The 19550-nt window shown below is 44.5% G+C and overlaps 1 protein-coding gene across 1 annotated transcript; it reads right to left on the reverse strand.

Annotated features, from left to right (window-relative positions):
* Positions 1-1085: 1085 nt before the first annotated feature.
* Positions 1086-9252, reverse strand: LOC145417523 (uncharacterized). The gene is made up of 3 exons (XM_080286231.1): positions 9110-9252; positions 2306-3273; positions 1086-1939 (listed from the first exon to the last, which is right to left on the reverse strand). Exons 1-3 carry the CDS (start codon positions 9250-9252, stop codon positions 1086-1088), a joined length of 1965 nt encoding a protein of 654 aa, XP_080142357.1.
* Between the last annotated feature and the right edge of the window lie 10298 nt (positions 9253-19550).

Raw genomic sequence — 19550 nt, forward strand, 5'->3', positions numbered from 1 at the left:
CACGCTCGTGATCAAACATGCGGCATACTGTGCGTTAAAATTACACAAAGGATGATGAAATCATAGGCTATGTAACAATATTTACAGTGTTCACCAAGCCAAACATAGTTATCTTCCTGAAATACCTTAAAATAAGCTGGTGGCATCCCTACACATTCTGGATGATATCAACTGACATAAATCAAACGATAGAAGTTTTGGCTGCTTTTCGTTTTTTTTTTTTTTTTTTTTCTGCTTTGGCAGAGTAAACTATATATGACCAGACTGTTTCTGTTCTGTAAATTCTGTTTCTCTACATACAGTAGTCGTACACCCATTACATGCACATCTTACAATAAAAATGCGAAGCTTCAGTAGCATTATTTTTCTTTACAGTGTCGGTGTAACCTAAACCTAATGGAAAATATTATTATACTTGCCAAAGGTAAGTGCTGGCAGAGAAATAGTTATAAGGAGGTAGTCAATAAATGTAAAGCGAAGGAACAAGATAAGTAGTATGAGCGACAGTAACAAGCGAGTGGCGGTGCGGAGGTCCGACTCATCCTGTGACGTCACCAATCTCACACCCAGGCTTTCACATAGAGACGGCCTTCATCCGACTCATCCTGTGACATCACCAATCTCACACCCAGGCCTTCACATAGAAACGGCCTTGGAACAGTGGCAGAGGCGTTACCATGGTGAGAGATGGGCTGCGGGAACTGCGGCTGCTTGTGTAGGTGGCTATAACACTTGCTGACTGAGACTTTTCAGGTCACAAGCATAGTGCGTGCGTTGATGACGTGTATGGTCGTTGGGGTTAAGCTGTGTCTGGATTTTCTTATTGTAACGATTCGGGTCTGAATTCATTTATCTTATACCCCTGACGGCATTTAACATGACAGAAATCCACCCCTGACGGCATTTTGCACGACAGAAATCGTCCAGTTATTTCTAGAGTAAAAAAAAAACACTGCTCCTGAGGCACGGCAGTCATCCCGATTCGAATGCTCAGTCACACAACCACCATACATTATAGAAACATAAAAATATCAAGTTCTGCAATATGACAAGAAGCAACACAGCTTGAAATGTCAGCCCAGTTTTCAATGCACCTCAGTAGTTTCCATTTTGGTGCTCTTTTTTCCAGAGTGCGCAGTGAGCTCAGAGAGATTTGTAGAAAGCATTTTCTCGATGTTTGTAAGTTTCTGGTGCAGTTCCTTAATTACATCCTTTTCTTGTGTATCCTCAGGATACACAATTTTAATAGCTTGTTGGAGTGTGTCGGAGGGAATGTAATGTTTTTTCCTAAGCCATGCCCTTGATGCCTTTCTGTTCACATACACACATTTTTCGGTACGAATGTGTGATAGCCAATCCAAAGCCTTGACCACAAACCGCGGAAACAGCTTGAAGTGTTGGACCATCCTGACAGTTTTCTCAAAGGTGATGATGTACGTGGTTTGCCTGGAGAGCCACTCAATCTTTCCCATGCTCTCCAAGCTAGAGATATCATCTACTGCCAGACCCACCAGGAGGTTAGTCATGAGGATGCATACCAGAAAGAGAAAGACAACGAGAATTAGATAGCTTATGTAGGCTGTTCTTGGATCCACCAGCTTTGAGTAATCCACCTCCCCGATCATCATCATCAGTGTCTTCACAAGGCTAGTCCCAAAGGTGGCAAACTCTTCTAAATGACCGAACAGAATACTGAAACTACTTGCAAAACCAACTAAGAGGCAAGCAAAAGCTATAATGAACTTGATGGTGGACTTGGCTATGCGTGTGAACATGAGCACATACAAACCGAAAATTGGGAGCTTACCACCCAACATCATGAACTCGACCCAGCCGAAAAACACAGATACAGCAGCAACCTGTTTTGTCAGTGACAGTGGTATAAATGTAGGTCTATCTTCAGAACCTGCAGTTGCATTGAAGCTCATTTGTGCTGGCTCTAAGGTATTCAGGAAACTGTGAGAAAATACTACCCATGCTGAAGCACTCAGTGAAATGGCCTTTGTCAGTGTTTCCCACCGATGGAGGTATTTCAGTGGGTTTGCATAGATGGTGACAATTTCAGGGCACAGAATTAAAAGATACATCAGAATATGTAAAACACGAAATATAATCAAGCTGAAAAAATCCTGTCGGATTACTGGTGACTTTTGGTACACTGATAAAATGTATGCTGTATGCAACACAATGAAATAAAAATATGACAGAAAACTGGAATAGGAGATATATTTTATCTTGCTCCACTTGAAGCAAAGACAGCTTTCAATAAGTGGATGTTTTAGGAGGTTCTTTGCCTTAGAGTTACTGAGGCAGCCAATAAGGAAACTCTGGATCTCTTTTCCTCCAAGTGGAAATATCCCGGAATAGTCAAAAGTGATGTGGAAATCCTGGTGGTCGCGAGACTCTGAGGACAGACTGATACTTGCGTCAAACAACCTGGTGAGGAGGTGGGATGCATTGGGCAGAAACTCCATCAGTAGCTTCACCCTGGACACACCAGAGGCATCCACTTGAGTCAGGTGGTCACCATTCTTCAGCAAGAGTTCACAGCAGGCTATGGAGCTGCTCTTGACTGCGTAGTGGAAAGGCTCACGGTTCTTGTTGTCTTGTTTGAGGAGGAGCTCAGAGACTTTGCCAGTGTCCAGCAGGTGCTTAAGGCTTGCAGCACAGCCACTTTTGCAAGCTGCATGCACTGTCGATTGCCCGGTGGCTGTGAGAAGCAATGGGTCAGCTCCAAAAGTTAAAAGCAACTCCACACACCTAGAGAGCTTCAGGTATGCAGCTAGATATATAGGTGTCTCCCCTAGATTATTTTGCAAGTTCACATCCACTCCAGCCTCAAAGAAAGTCTGCATTATCTCCAGTACAGCATCCTCCTTCACTTGCTTTGGAGTGTTGGTGAGGGCAGCATGGAATACTGAGTAACCCTGAGAGGTACGTGAGTGAAGTAGATCCTGACATGCCATTTCTTTGGCCAAGCGGCATATAATGTCAGGGCACTGAGCGCGTGCAGCCAAGTGGAGCAGAGACCATCCCTCACTGTCTACTACAGTCAGGTCAGGATGGTAGTCAAGCATAATGAGAGCAGCCTCGATGTTGCAACGTCGAACTGCGCTCTGAAGGGGCGTGTCTTGAGCCGGGGTGTTGCTGTGTGTGTTTGGTGAAGCCCCGTATTTGAGGAGCTCTGCCACCCCGGCACGCCAACCCTTACTTACGGCTGTGTGCAGTGCTGTGTTGCCATGGCCGTCCAATGCATCAACCTGCCGGATCACACTATATTAGTATAATCATCATCATCATGTACCAATAAACTGCTAGAGTATATTAAAGCTCTATATGATGAAATAAAGTGGTAGAGTATAATAAAATGCCATACAGAAAAATTAACTGGTAGAGTATATTAACCTACTGGTGCCCATTGTCCCTTAAAACTGACGGACTGGGTGTTTTCAAAAGTTAATAAATGGGGTAACCCAGGGTACAGACCTATGAGCTTTGCCACTATGAGCCGAGAGGAGGAGGGTGGTATGCTAAGCACTATTTCAGAAATATTCCACACACAAGAATCCTGTTTTTATTTTTATTTTTTTAGTGCATGGAAGAAAGAACCAAAGGCCAGAAGCCCATAAGATTCTTCCCTCCAAAGAAGAAGGAACCAAAGGCCACTAACCCACAAAAACTGTTCCTTCCAAGAGAAGAACAAAATGCAAGAGAGAGCCAAACTCAAGATTTGTTCATTTCGAGATGCCTGGACACACTGCATTTGAAAGACTGGAGGTCATAGGCAACAGGAAATACAGACAGAGGAAGACAGGTTCAGTGTCGATCTGTTGCATACATGAAGGCCTGGGAGTAAAGGTTAAATCTTGCATTAGAGAGTTGGACAGGAAAGGGGTGAGAGTTTGTTGCTAGACGGGTGCTACACACCCGCCATAATGGTGGAGGGATGCAAGCAGACAGTTCAAAGGAGCAGTGACCATTGAAGTAGCAAAAGAAAAGAGATAAAGATGCACCAGTGCAGCAAAGAGACAGAGGTTGAAGGGAACCATCGAAGGAGGAGAGTTAATGGAACGAAAAGCTTTTGACTCCACATTGTTAAGAAGAACCGTAAGTGGGGAGCTCCCCACGCATGAGAGTTGTATTCTGCATAAGGGGGAATAAAACCCGTGTATAAAGTTAACAACTGTGCATAGGTATGGAAGGCACGGAGTCGGCTTAGCACACCTAATCTCTTGGAAGTAGGTTCTACAAGTGAGGTAATATGAGCCTTCCAAGATAAATCCCGAGAGAATGAAACCCGAAATATGTTTAAAGTTGATGTGGATTGAACTGGATATAGATAAAAATTAGAGTTTACTCTTGCAGAAAATTTTCATTAGTGAATGATGTAAGAAATGAGTTTCTGAAGCATTAAAAACAACAAGATTACTTTTACCTCAATCAGAGATATCAGCCAAGTCAGATATTAGGTGTGCCATAGCCTCATCCCTTGTTTATTGGAGTATTTGCTGAGACAGACACTGCGGGAAGTGAATGGTAAGGTGAAGGGTGGAATCATCAGCATATGAGGGGATAGGGTTAGATATAGAGCTTAGAAGATCAGTGATGAAGAGACGGAAGAGAGTTGGTGATAGGACAGACCCTAAGGAACACCACTGTTGATATCTCTAGGAGAAGAATTGTGGCCGTCTACGACAATGGTTACTGAACGACCAGAGTGGAAACTAAAGATGGAATCTAAAGATGAAGGCACAGTTAGAAGGATACAAACCGTAAGAGAACAGTGTGGAAATTGAAGATTTATGCCAGACTCGATCGAAAGCCTCTGAAATGTCTAGTGCAACAGTGGCAAAGCTTTCGCCAAAGTCCCGAAAGGAGGATGACCAGGAGACAGAGGTAGGTGAGAAGATCGTCAGTGAAGCGTCCCTGGTGGAACCCATACTGACGATCAGAAAGAAGGTTGTGATGGGAAAGATGCCTTAAATTTTTTTTTGTCAAGAATTGATTTAAAAATTTTGAAATACAGGATGTTAACACAACTGGGTAATAATTAGTGGATTGAGAATGGTCACCCTTCTTTGGGACAGGCTGAATGATAGCAAACTTCCACCAAGAAGGGAAGGTACAAGTTGACAGAGAAAGGTGAAAGAGTTTGCCTAAGCAGGGTGTAAGCACAGAAGCACAGTTCTTAAGGACAACAGGAGGGAACCCATCAGGCCCATATGCCTTGTTAGTACTGAGGCCAGTGATGACAGAAAATATGTCAGATGAAAAATTTTTAATGTCAGCCATGAGAAAGTCAAAGGGGGGATGTGACGGAGGAACAGCACCAGAATCGTCTAAGGTGGAACTGAAGGAGAAAGTCTGAGTGAAAAGTTTGCTTTATCCGTAGAAAAAGCGGCTACAGAACCATCAGATTAGAAAAGAGGAGGGAAGGATGATAAGGTAAAACTGTTAGAAAAGTTTTTGGCAAGATACCAGGAGTGGGAGGAAATTGAGCTGGAGAGTTCAGACCATTTAGTACTAATGAAATTATTTTGAGCAGAGCGAAGAACAAGACTTAGCATGATTCTGGGCAGAACATACAAAGGGTGAAATTCAGGGGTGGGTTGGTTCCAGTGTCTTTTGTAGTCTTCTCTTTGTTGTGGACAGCATTAGAATAAGCGTGATTTTTTTTTTTTTTTTTTTTTTTGCATTGGTCTGGATAAGAGAAAGGAATGTATGTTTCCATGCCCAAGAGAATAACCTCTGTAATGCTCAATGCACACTTAGATGGCTCTCAGCCATGGAAGCAATAATCATTCCAGGGAAAACAAAAGAAGTACTGCCTGAGTGCTTCCCAATCAGCAGCCCCAAAATGCCACAGCTGTCACTTTTTGGGAGGGTCCACAGGCCTTACTGGAGCGATAGGACAGGTTAAGATGATGAGGTTATGATCGAAGGAGCCCTACTGAGAGAATAGATTGACAGTGTAAGCAGAAGGAATAGTTGTCAAGTAGAGGTCAAGTATGTTAGAACTCTCGCCAAGATGGTCAGGGATATGGGTAAGGTGCTGTACAAGCTCCTGTAGGTCATTAAGGATAGGAAAGATGTAGGGTTGTTTACCAGTAGAATCAGTGAAAGGAGAGGAGAACCAAAAGTGGTAGTGAACATTGAAATCACCTAGCATGGAGATTTCAGAGAAATGAGAAATTGATATGATGTGTTCCATCTTAGAAGTAAGATTCAAAGAATTTTTCATAGTAGAATCAGGGGATAAGTAAACAGCACAGAAATATTTCGTCAGAGAATGGTAGGATAGCCGAAGCCAGAGAGTAGAAAAATCAGATGAAACGTTCAGGAGCACAAGCGCATATTCATATCAGCCACCTTGGCATTGAAATGATTATAGGGAAGTAGGAGGATACAGAGAAGGGTTTGCTATGAGTTGCCCCAGACAACTGAGCCTCTGTGAGGAAGAGAATGTGAAGTTTAGAAGAGGAGAGATGGTGCTCAACAGAGCGAAAGTTAGAGGCGAGGCCACGAATGTTGCAGAAATGAAGAAGTGAGTCAGATAGCGGTTCCAGGCATCTCATTTGGTTGTCAACAGGAGAGGGGCGGCTGGTAGGGGCTTTTATGGTACCCCCCCCTTAGGGACTCTGAGGCTTGGTGATGTGATGTCATTTTTAACAAAATTTTGGAATGGATGTGTGGTGTGTAATGTGCAAGTAGTTTGGTGTTGACAGAGAAACTTGTATTGAAGAGCATGCTGGCCTACTCTCTGTGTTACTGAAACACTGGAAAAGTTCAGCAAAAGGGGAGAGTCAGAAGTTAGTCCCAAGAGCTGATGAAATGGGAGCTCCAGCTCTCCCTGTCATCAGCATTCCATCCATCTTGGGAGTACCGCCCTGTTCAACTGTAGCTGGGAGCTCCAGCTCTCCCTGTCATCAGCATTCCATCCATCTTGGGAGTACCGCCCTGTTCAACTGCTGCTACAGTCTACTTCCTTATATATTATTGAGGCTAATACCCAATTTTGTTCAACTGAGAGAAACCATGATGGTCAAAAGCTACAAAACAAAAACTATCTCAAGTTACCTGTTCACTAATGGTGGTATACCCAGGTTGGAATGCTCAAAACTATGTCGGAATGCAACTTCAAAATCAGCTCTGTGTGCAGTATTTAAGTAGGCCAGTGGTGGGCAGTGCAAACGAAGAAGGACCTTGCGCATGCGCAAATGCGCAATCTGACAAAAATTTAGCTTGCATAATGTCGCAAAACGCAAGCGCAAACCATTTGCATATATTTTTGGGAATTACTGAAAAATATTGAGATATTTAAATAAAACAGCATACCTACTTACTTTTATTTATTATTATTATTTTCTATTACTTGTAATTTGCGCAAGTGCGCAATCTAATATTTAGCTTGTGCAATGTCACAAAGCGCCAGCGCAAATCGTTTGCATATATTTGTGGGAATTACTGTAAAATATATATTGGTATAATTAAATAAATTACTAAAGTAGCAACCTGCCCACCACCCACGGAGACTGAGGTACAGTAAGTCATTGTCCCGGAAAAACATCCTATATTTACCAAGGCATTGGCAAAGATCACGTGATTACTGTATCATCAACTCTCTCTCTCTCTCTCTCCCCGACAGAGGAGGGAGGGAATGGAGAATAAGAGAGAGAGGAGGGAAGGAATGGAGAATAAGAGAGAAGAGGGACGAAGTTTATGCCTTATCTCCTCACTCAAAGGGACGCTTCTTTGTCATTCCCGTATTTATTCTCTCTCTCTCTCTCTCTCTCTCTCTCTCTCTCTCTCTCTCTCTCTCTCTCTCAGAATAATGCTCTTTATCTCTCTCTTTCTCTTGTCAAGAAAATTTATTTAATAATTCAGTATGATATACAATATCATATGTAATTCGTTACAAAATATAAAAAATCATGAAAACAGAGTATTTAAATCAAATATCCACAGCCTAATAAATTATTAGCTGTGGATATTTGATTTAAATAATATGTTTTAATGGTTTTTGTAAGGAACTGCATGTGCTAATCTTAATAAATAATGTATATTTATTTGTAATGCTAGGTGAAAAAGGCCCGACTCCTCGGTCCTAGAACACCTAACGTGTAGCGGGGTCCTCTTTCGAGACCAGGGCTTAGTGCAATAAAGAGAGATAGGACAAAAACTCCAAGCAATAACCTTTACACGTATATTACCACCGTCAGACACAGGACAAATACAGCAGATATTACAACGCAGTATATGGCAAAGAAATAAAACCTTAACTAGGATATTAGTATCTCGCAGGATACTGGCTTAACTGATACTGATGCCAACACAGTAATTCTAGTGCTCAGGTGTACAGGGAATACAGGCGCGCGTGGGAGGGCGGGAAGTGAGTCTCACAAGGGGGGGGGGGAGTGACTCGCGGCTGGTCAGAACAGAGTTATAGTAATATTGGGAGAGAGTAGTATTATTAATTCAAACTTAGTATTTTCTAATAGCAAATGGGTTTTGGCAATTGATTCTATTCCTCGTTTACGTTCACGCTAGTCACTGGGAGGGATTCTTAAAGAGAGAGAGTGGAGGACACTGGGAATTCACTGTGTTTACGGTAATACCAGCGGGAGAATATTATTTACACTTTCTCTACTGTTTTCTTGTAACAAAGGACATGGGTGTATTTCACTACAGAGGATTTCTCGGGGGAGTAGTCTTACTGGTTTTCTGCAAGGGCATCACTCGTGAGTCTGATTCACCAGAACTTAGTTTCTGCACTCGTCCTCACTCATCCACCCGTGATTTCACTCGCTCCGATATTCAACATACATTAAGTCACTGTATCACTGTTACACTAATCACACTTAGCATAAGTCACTTCACTAGTTCTGGGGCAACACCACACTTAACTTGATTCACTCATATAGTGGGGGGGGCAGGGAGACACGCCAGCGACAACTCTGCAGGGATAGGGGCACCGCCAAGGGAGGGCGTGCCGAGAGGGCACGGGACGGCTCGCAGGGGCGTCCTCTCACGTCCAGGGCTGCAGGTGGCAAAGGAGCCCGCAGTCTCCGGGCTAGGTCCAGGAGTGTGGCCCTCAGGACCGGGGCTGAACAGGTCCAAGAATCTCTGGCGCAGGTCTCGGCTGGAGGTGGAGGTCTTATGCCGCCTTGTGGGCGTGGAGAGATCATGCCCGGGCGTCCTGGGGAGGGTCTGGAGTGACTGAGAGCTGCGGTCCCTAGAGTTGAGGGGCGCCATCAGGGAGGGGCTGTGGCACCGACCTGAACAGGGTCCGTCAGGTGGGTCTTCTCCAGGGCCAGGTGTAGGGAGTGGAAGCCAGGGGAAGCCGTAAGGCCTTGCTGGAGTTCTCCGATACTGGACGTCCGGGCTCTTGTCTCATGCTGGGGCGATGACACTGTCGACACTTCTCTTTGGCTGTGGGGCTCGGCAATTGGCCGTGGCTGCCCAAGGGTGCAACTATGAGGTGCGAAGGCCCGGCAATTGGCCATGGCCTGAGTGGGGGAATCAGCGCACCTCTGGACACCTTCGGAGCGGCAATCGGCCGTCTGACGAAGGCAGGAGCGGCAGTAGGCCATCTCCTTCTGCCATGGAGGAGCGGCAGTAGGCCATCTCGGGGGCAACACCTTCGAAGTGGCAATCGGCCATCTGACGAAGGCGGGTGCGGTAGTAGGCCGTCTCCTTCTGCCGGAGGGAGGAGTGGCAATAGGCCGACTCTGGGGCAGCACCTTCAGAGTGGCAATTGGCCGTCTGACGAAGGCGGGAGCGGCAGTAGGCCGTCTCCTTCTGCCGGAGGGAGGAGCGGCGGTAGGCCGACTCGGGGGAAGCACCTACAAAGTGGCAGTCGGCTGTCTGACGAAGGCGGGAGTGGCAGTAGGCCGTCTCCTTCTGGTGGAGGGAGGACTGGCAATAGGCCGACTCGGGAGAAGCACCTTTGGAGCGGCAATCGGCCGTCTGACGAAGGCGGGAGTGGCAGTAGGCCGTCTCCTTCTGGTGGAGGGAGGACCGGCAATAGGCCGACTTGGGAGAAACACCTTTGGAGTGGCAATCAGCCATCTGGTGATGGCAGGAGCGGCAGTAGGCCGTCTCCTGAGAGGAGCTGTCTGGAGCTGAATGAGCAGCTCCACCCCTAGCTGATCCAGCAGTCCCACTTCCCAAAGGTAGTGTCCTCTTCCTGCTAGGGTGACGGTGCGACGGCTGGGTGTTATAGGGGCGCACGGCCCGGGCTGACTTATGCCGTTGTCGCACGGCATCCCGTGGATCAGCTGCGGCTACTCCGTGGGGTCCGGGTGGGGGTGTCGGTGTGTTTCCGGGGGCACTATGCTGTACATCACGCATCTCGTTTCCGGGGGCACTATGCTGTACATCACGCATCTCGTTTCCGGGGGCACTATGCTGTACGCCACACATTTCATTATTATTATTTACTAATAATAATAGTTTAAAAAATATTAAAAATACATTATCTCTGTTGAGGCATATTAAGAAATGCTACTACCCCCTTCCCTCCCCCCTCCCTCCACCAACCAGTGTTACCATATCTAGCATAATTTTATTCTTTTAGCATTATTCTGATCAAACTTTTGAGTCTGGAATATTTTTTTTTAGCATATTACAAGTCTGGAATATTTTTTTTAGCATATTACAAGTCTGGAATATTTTTTTAGCATATTACAAGTTTTAGCATAATTCTAGCATAACTTAGAATGGAATGGAATAAATTTGGAATAATTTTATAAAAGCTATAAATCAGAGAGAGAGAGAGAGAGAGAGAGAGAGAGAGAGAGAGAGAGATGAGCGGGTAGCTGATTGGCGAATGAATGTGTTGCCATACGGATACCTTAAGAACGATATTATGAGAGTACTCTGTAGCTCAGCCAACCGTCTATGAGAAACCATGAGGCAGTTGACTGCCATTCTTTTATTTTTTTTTTAAATAAAAAAAAAAGTTACACCAGTAGTGGAGTACTGCTCCATGCAGTAACCTATGGTCCGTCTATTCTATGAAGAGCGTTTGGGCGTTGTTCCTCTTGGGAATTTCCTAGGCCGCCTCTCTGCCAAGTGTGTACACCTCCCTGTCTCATGTTAGCTATTTACTACTTCTAAATGAATTTTTTTTACAGTATATATATATTTAATTCTTTTATAAGGCTATATAGTGTTATAACTGCCTCTTTTTCTCTTTTAATAACAATTACTTTTTATAAATACCACAACACATGGCAACGTTGCTTTCCAACGTTGCCACGCTTGTAAGGGTAGAGTGACCTTGTTAATCCAGGTAATTTCCACTCTGGCTGCCACCTGAGATGGATGCTCTTACTCCTGCTACTCGCTCTCGTGTGCTCCACAGTAGAGAAAAAGAACTTATTTACAACATACATAAGTATTTTTTAGAAGGGAAGGCAAACAGAAGACCTATAATTGTTCCCTCAAAAGCTGTTGATTAGGCTTCCTGGGGAAAACCTCTATTAAAAAAAAACGCGCCTTGACTTTTACCTCAAAGGTGGTGTGGAAAAAAAGTCGAAATTATAGAGAACAAATAAAATATCTTACTTTATGGAAAATATCACATTCATAAGAAATAACAATGCTGACAGACAGACAGTAACAGAGAGAGAGAGAGAGAGAGGAGGGAAAGGGAATGGACATAAGGGGGATAGGCAGACAGCGAGGGAGGGAGGTTGGAGAGGCCGGAGAAGAGGCAAGACGGAGGGAGGGAGGGAGGGAATGTGGTGGAAATTGAATAGGAGCGCAACAAGACAGTCAGGAGGCTTTTCCTCAACCTCAAAGGTGGTGTGGAAAATAAATCGAAATTATAAACCACAAATAAATCTCACACTTTAAGGAGAAAATCAGTCATAATAAAAAATAATGTTAGAGAGAGAGAGAGAGAGAGAGAGAGAGAGAGAGAGAGAGAGAGAGAGAGTGACAGACAGACAGACAGAAACAGAGAGTAGGGGGAAAGGTCATGGAGAAAGGGAACGAATAAGAGCGCAACAAGACAGGCAGACAGCCAGTCTGGAGGCTTTTCCTCAAATTCTAAAAATTCATAAAAGTGTATAGACTTTTTATAGAAATAAATCTTAAAAAAAAATGCAATTTCTATATGCAGAGAGAGAGAGAGAGAGAGTGGTGTGCTGGGAGGGAGAGTTGTCATTAGCACCTTGTTTCTAATCTGATTATGTTGCCCAGTACAGAGTATGGCAACACTGTGGGACGGGGACTCCCCAAGAGGGACAACACCCAAACGCTCTTCATAAAATAGACGGACCATGGCTATTTCATGATGTCAAGCAAAAGGAAGAAAGTTTGTCAAGAGGATCCAGGATCTAGTACTCCAAAAGCTTCATTTGGCAGTGATTCCTGAATTGCAGTGACCATGATTCTGACGTACCCAAGAAGAAAAAAAAAAAGCTAGTAAAAAAAGTTACAGCCAAACTTTTCGCCCAGAATGGCTGGCTGAAAGTGGCTCATCAGATATAAGAAAATCAAAGCTTTTTGTAAGTGGTGCAACAGCGATGTTTCCATTCAGCTAAAGCTATGTGTCATCAATGCTCGGAGAGAGAGAGAGAGAGAGAGAGAGAGAGAGAGAGAGAGAGAGAGAAATATATTCTCTTATGTAGGGTTCAATTAAATATTTTCATGGTAAACACAATGCATAATTAATATGTAACATGAACAAATATTGAATTATATCATTTAGCTTCAAGTTAGCATAATTCATTTTTTACTTGGAATAATTTTACTCAATCTAGCATAATTTTTTTCATTGCCCTAGCATAATTTTGTTGTTCGGATATGGCAACAGTGCCACCAACCCACCCTCGTGACCCGCCCCAGCCTCCCCCCATCCATTGTCCAGCCATGCGGGAAGCTCCCAAGACCACGTGTCCCCTGGAAGACCACGCGTCCCTTGGATTGCGCAGTGTGCAATCCACAGGGCAGGTGCACAAGGCCGGTGTACAAGCGCAAATTTAGTTGTGCAAGCGCAACTAAGTTTGCACTTGTGCACCTGCCTTTTCACGTGCGCACGCACAAAATTGCGCATGGTCTCGTGCGGTGTGTAATGTGCAAAAGATATCACTGGAGCACAAGGGTGCGCAATTGCACTTTGCGCAAGTGTTTGCGCACCTGCCCAGCACTGAAGTAGGCTTCATGGCTTCCTGAAAGCCAATGCATGATGACCACTATAGCTTTATCATAGGACTTCCTCAAGTTATCCTGCCAACCGTAGTAAGGCAAGTGAACAAACGAAATGGATAGAAAAGTGGGGTAAAAGAATTGTTGATTAAAGTGAAGGAAAATGAAAATAGTTGAAGAATGAAAGGGTGGGGGCAGTCACTGTTGAGTAAGAATTTTCCTAGAAAATTCAGAATTCAACTAGTCATTCTTTTCTTCATTCCTCGTTTGCTTGGTAAGGCTGCAGGTCGTGCTGGCTGACTATTTAAGCATGGTGTTCTTGCTCCTCCTTGGCTGGATCTTAGTGACAGCTTCTTCCCTAGCGAGCTGGGGCTGCTCATATTCGGTGGCTTCCTACTCTTTCTCTTGGAACTCTTGTCTGATTCTTGCCCATGTCCATAGGCATTCCGTATAGGAACAGTCGTCGATCACGGTGCACTCCACTGTCCCTCCTGGCTCTTTAGGGTCTCTAATGGTCTGAGGGATGCAGTTCGAGTCATTAAGTGGTTTGCCGAACTGCAGCGTCAGTCGTGGATATTCCAAAGACTTGAGGTCCTTCTTTATGACTTTCTTCTTGTTTTTCTTCTGGCAATGAGGTTGTGATAAGAGTGTTTAAGGGATGAAGGTGATGGTGGAAAGAATAGAAATGTGGAAGGGAAGAAGAACTAAGTAAACTGAAGCGGTCAAGTATAGAATGATGAAGGAAAGCTTAAGACTGAAAGGGTGGCGTTGGTACTCATTGCTGTTTTTATTATCTGGTTTATGTTTGTCTTCCTCCAAGTACTTGCTCCTTGCATGTCTGTCAGATCAAGCATTTGTGACGTCACAGTGCCTGATCTGGATCAGGTGCTGGTGATGTCTTAAGGGACTTGATCTGTGAGAAGTAACTGCTGCTACTGCCTGGTTTGGGGCTGGTCTTGGGCCAATGTTTGATAAGGGACCTTGATGGTAGCACTGCAGCAGGATTTGGAACTGGATGTCCTCCCAGTGGTACCCTTGATGATGGGCTTCTTCCTCACAGGAATGCAGGAGGCATCCTCTGAGCTGTCTGTGTTGGTGTCAGAGTCGTAGGTAGCCTCTGGAATCTTGGCCGCCATAGTCTGCTTGGTGGTCATCTAGGTCTCCTTGGATAAAAGGCTGCAGTTAGCAGTTCATGCTGTTTCCACGCACATGACGATGACAGTCGATGTGTCCTCTTGATGGTGCAGCTGGCTGTTTCAGTAATGTCTCGGTTTCCGGCACTGGGTTGTGGTGTATGGTGATCCTTGTACAGCACCTTCGTCTGGTTCAGTGGCACTGTCAGCATCGATGGTGACGGCTGCCTTGCTGCTGCTGTTCCCGGTAAAGATTTATTATTGGCCATAGAACGTCCTTTCTTCTCTGGATTGGGTTTTGTGCTGGCATTCTTATGGATGAAATAATCGTTGTCAATTTTTTTGATGTTACTGTTGATGAAGGTACTTTCTACTTCACAGTTGGCATGCGAGTAATAAACACAGCACTTCCTGAAGTTGAACCACTTCACCTTTCCTGTGATGTTCTTCATACAGATGTGCCTTTCTCTGGCCATGGCGACTAGAGTTGGGCAAGAAACCTGAAGAAGCCCCCCCTCGACAAGTCTTAGGCCAGAGAGCATTGAGAAGAGGGTGCGAGAGCAGAGAAGTGAATGACGAAGGGAGTGAGTACCAAGATTTATTTGTTTAGATGGGATCTTAAGAGCAAGAAACGCAAAGGGGGACTCTTTCATGTCAACTGAAACCCCCTCGATCATTCACAACACAGAACACAGAAACGTCAGACCAATCATACTACTTACTATAATCAACTGAAAGCTGACTGACTGATTGGCATGACATGATAGCAGTGACATGACATGACATCACTGGTATAGCATGCCATGCAGAACTTGCATGGCATGCTATCAGATGACAATGACATAACATGACAACGCTGAGATGATATGACAGCAATGGCATTGTGATATATGACAGCACTGACATGACATACAGTGGTATGACAACACTGAGTGACACGACAGAACTGACATGGCATGAGATCATTATGACCACTGACATGAGATGACGTAATAGCACTGACATGACATGACAGCACTATGACATGAAATGACCACTGACATAACAGTCTGACATTACTAATATGACATGACACCAAGGCTCTTTATTTCTGGGTCACGGTACGTTACAACCTAGGCTAAGGTTGCTTAGAACCAGCTATAGGTTATTAGCCAGCCTCAGCCTCCTCAGGGTGCTTCCTGCATGTCTCAGCGAGATACACGCTGGATCCACCCGATTTACGACCGTGTGTTGCTTTGAGAACGTTTATATAGCCAAGGCCTGGAATTTATCTGGTCCAGCACCAGATTTTAATGCAGTCAAATAAATAAATAAATAAAATAGAGGTGCAGTTTCTTCCTGTGTACTGAGAGAAAACATGGAACTGCATACCCATCTCTGCGGTATGTATGCCAACTGTTCTAAAATCCATGTGCTCACAATGCCCTATTTATGATCATTTTTAATCTGGGAGGGACAGTCTGACCTCCTCAAGAATCACTGGGGAGTCACATTCATTGCACAACATGTACTAAGATATCAAAGCCATATCTGGCCTCCCTTCACTATTTCTGAGAAAGTTAAATTTGGTGAAGGGGGCTGGTCCCCTAAAAATCATGGTTGGAAAATTGTACATAATGGAAGACCTTTGGGGTAACCCGAAGAACTCATCTGGGAAGTTTTATTAAAAGCTTTCTCCTATTTCTAATAGTTTTTATTTTGGGGAGGAGGCTGCCCTCCAAGAATCACGCTCCCCAAATATTGCAATATGGACAGAATCCATTGTACATCTTGTACGTAGATATCAAAGCCATATCTGCCCTCTTTTCCCTACATCTGAGAATTATCAATTTGGTGAGGGGGGGACTGACCCCCCTAAAAATATGATAGAAAACTTTATAATAATCGAAGACATAACTGAGGAATCAGACGAACTGAGCTGAGAAGGTTCGTTGAAAACAATGTGCTCACTTTCCCCTGTTGTCTAATTGCTTTTATGTTTCTGACCCTCAAGAATCATTAAAGTGGGTCACGCTCGCTCCCTAAATATATATCGCATTACGTACAAGTGTTCATTGTACCACATGTACTAAGATATCAAAGCTATGTCTGCCCTCCTTTCACTACTTCTGAAAGATTTTTATTTGGTGGGGGGGAATGACCCCCTTAGAAACCGTGGTTGCAAAATTATATAAAGTGGAAAATCTTCCCAGTAACCAGCCGAACTCACCTGGGAAGTTTCCTTCAAATCTTTCTACAGCCTAGGAGGGGTTAGAGCACACACACACACACACACACACACACACACACACACACACACACACACACACACACACTGCTCACTGGCTCAGTTGTAACGTTCTCACTTGCCATTTGGCAGACGGGAGTTCGCGCCTCGCTCAGGTTGCAAAAAGTTTCACTGACGAAGTGGGTGGTTACTGTCCCCCTCGAGCAAGGGGATGGGTGTGTGCGTGTGTGAAGGTCACAGCCTTGCCCTTAGCTCGGACTATATGAGCTCTCAGCTCGCTCCCGGGAGGGTAAAAGCTGACGATCACGACCATCATGTGATCCTGACCGACCCGGTGAATTACACACAGCCTGAGTCTAGCGCAACGGTATACAGAAGGGTGCGTTGGCGAAAATTATACCATCCTGCTTCACAGGATAAGTAAGTAAATAAATAAATATATGAAGATTCTAGCCTGGGTAAGGTGCCATGTACAGAAATAAACTGGCAGAGTGCAACAGTACCGCAATATGTCACGATCTGTTACAAAATACCAACTTTTTTCGTAATACCGGGACTGTGAACGGGGGAGAAATTGAAAGATCAACTTAACAGCTTACCATGGAACATTATTTGGTAATATTTTTACAGTTTATTGTGAAATTAACTGAAAAAAAAACGACATTGAAAAGGAAATATATGAATGCACCCTGTACAAATATCAAATGGTAAAGTGTATTAGAGAGACAGAAATAAACTGGTAGAGTGTATTAAAGTGGCATACACAGAGCGATGTCGGTAGAGTGTATTAAAGACGCATACACAGAATGATGCTGGTAAAGTGTATTAAAGACGCATACACAGAATGATGCTGGTAAAGTGTATTAAAGACGCATACACAGAATGATGCTGGTAAAGTGTATTAAAGACGCATACACAGAATGATGCTGGTAGAGTGTATTAAAGACGCATACACAGAATGATGCTGGTAGAGTGTATTAAAGACGCATACACAGAATGATGCTGGTAGAGTGTATTAAAGACGCATACACAGAATGATGCTGGTAGAGTGTATTAAAGACGCATACACAGAATGATGCTGGTAAAGTGTATTAAAGACGCATACACAGAATGATGCTGGTAAAGTGTATTAAAGTGGCCTACACAGAATGATGCTGGTAAAGTGTATTAAAGTGGCCTACACAGAATAATGCTGGTAAAGTGTATTAAAGTGGCCTACACAGAATGATGCTGGTAGAGTGTATTAAAGACGCATACACAGAATGATGCTGGTAAAGTGTATTAAAGACGCATACACAGAATGATGCTGGTAAAGTGTATCAAAGTGGCCTACAGAGGAAGATATTGATAGATAATAAATACACAGAAATAAAGTGGGACCCAGTGTACCTGTGCAGTAATAAACTGGTATGAGACAGGAGGGAGGGAGCCTGCAGAGCCCACGAGAATACATCCCTTGGTTTCCCCACCATCATTCCCCTGTCAACTTTGCGTCCATACTCTCTCTCTCTCTCTCTCTCTCTCTCTCTCTCTCTCTCTCTCTAAGCCCTTCACTACGAAATGTCTCCACTAAGGTATACTATAAAGGACGTCATCGTACTGAAGTGTTAATGGAGACCGTGTTTAACCCCTTCACTGCTCGGCCTCCCTGAGGTTGAATAATATCATCTGTCCGCCCGTAGCAAGGAAAAAAACAAAACAAAAACGAAGCGGTGCCAAGGCAAAGCCAACCAGTCCCCGGCAGTCATTTTAGTGCTGACGTATAATCACAACAGGATATCTAGTCAGTGATGGGACATATCAAATTAGAAGTAAATCGGGTGAAAATTGGCGATTTTATGCCCATTTGAAATTTTAGGCCCAACCCACCTGGCATTGACCCCCCTATCGCTAACTGAGGGGTGACCCCCCTGATGTAATGAGGCATATTATAAGATGGAGATTTGAAAGATGCAGGTTTAGATGTTGGTTTCATGTCGATTTGGATAATTTGAAAGGAGTTAGGGCGAAAAAAACGATTTTAAAATATTTTGGAGGGCCAACAGCCTGGGCCTTGGCCCAATTTGGCTCAAAATTTAATCGGGTGATCAGGAGGTCATATCCCATCACTCCTGTAATTTGAGTCAAAATCGCACCAGTAGTTTTCACGTTAAGTTGTTAACAGAGACAGAGAAACAAACAGACAATCGGAGCGAAAGCAATACCCGTCCCCGAGCCCCTCCGGGGCGGGGACGAGTAAAAATGGTGTCATAACACTGAAAGGATTGACGTGTGCCAAATGATCAGCCTCTTAAACCCATCAGAACTACCTCTCGGTCAGTCTGTCCCCCTCCTAACGACGTCTCTTCATATCCCCTTGGCTGAGAGAGAGAGAGAGAATCTTAACTTCCCAGGACGTACAGTCTCCAGCAAAAATCGAGCGACCAGCTCGACGATCAGGTTGGTTTATGTGGCACCGCCGCACCCTGAGTTTTCACCCCCTCCCTCCCTCATTCCATTCATTCGTCTACCCTCCACCCTCCCCACATCCAAGGGCAAGAGAAGAAGGCCTACTCGCATTGTCTCAACCACTCCTCCATCATCCACTTGTCTTGGGAAATAATGGTTTTGTTATAATGACGAATAATAACACATTACACAGTGTTTTACTCCATAGTATAGTTATTTATACACCACGATCTGAATGCAGGGTGATAAAATAGTAATATATTCGTTCTGTAATTATATAATTTATCATTTTGACGGTTATATCCAGTCAGTAACATTAAGGCACTGTATCACTGTAACCTGTTTCTAGGGCAATGTCACACTTAACATAAGTCAGTTCACAAGTTCTGGGGCAACGCCACACTTAACATAATTTACTCATGTAGTGGAAGCGGCGGGGGACACGCCGGCGACTATTCTGCCAGACCAGGGGCACCGCCAGGGGAGGGCGTGCCGAGAGGGCACGGGACGGCTCGCAGGGGCATCCTCTTGCGTCCAGGGCTGCAGGTGCCACAGGAGCCCGCAGTCTCCGGGCTAGGTTCAGGGGT

This window comes from Coenobita brevimanus, chromosome 110, assembly GCF_032717465.1.
Source record: "Coenobita brevimanus isolate Jiangsu-jjx chromosome 110, ASM3271746v2, whole genome shotgun sequence".
Classification (NCBI taxonomy): Eukaryota; Metazoa; Arthropoda; class Malacostraca; order Decapoda; family Coenobitidae; genus Coenobita; species Coenobita brevimanus.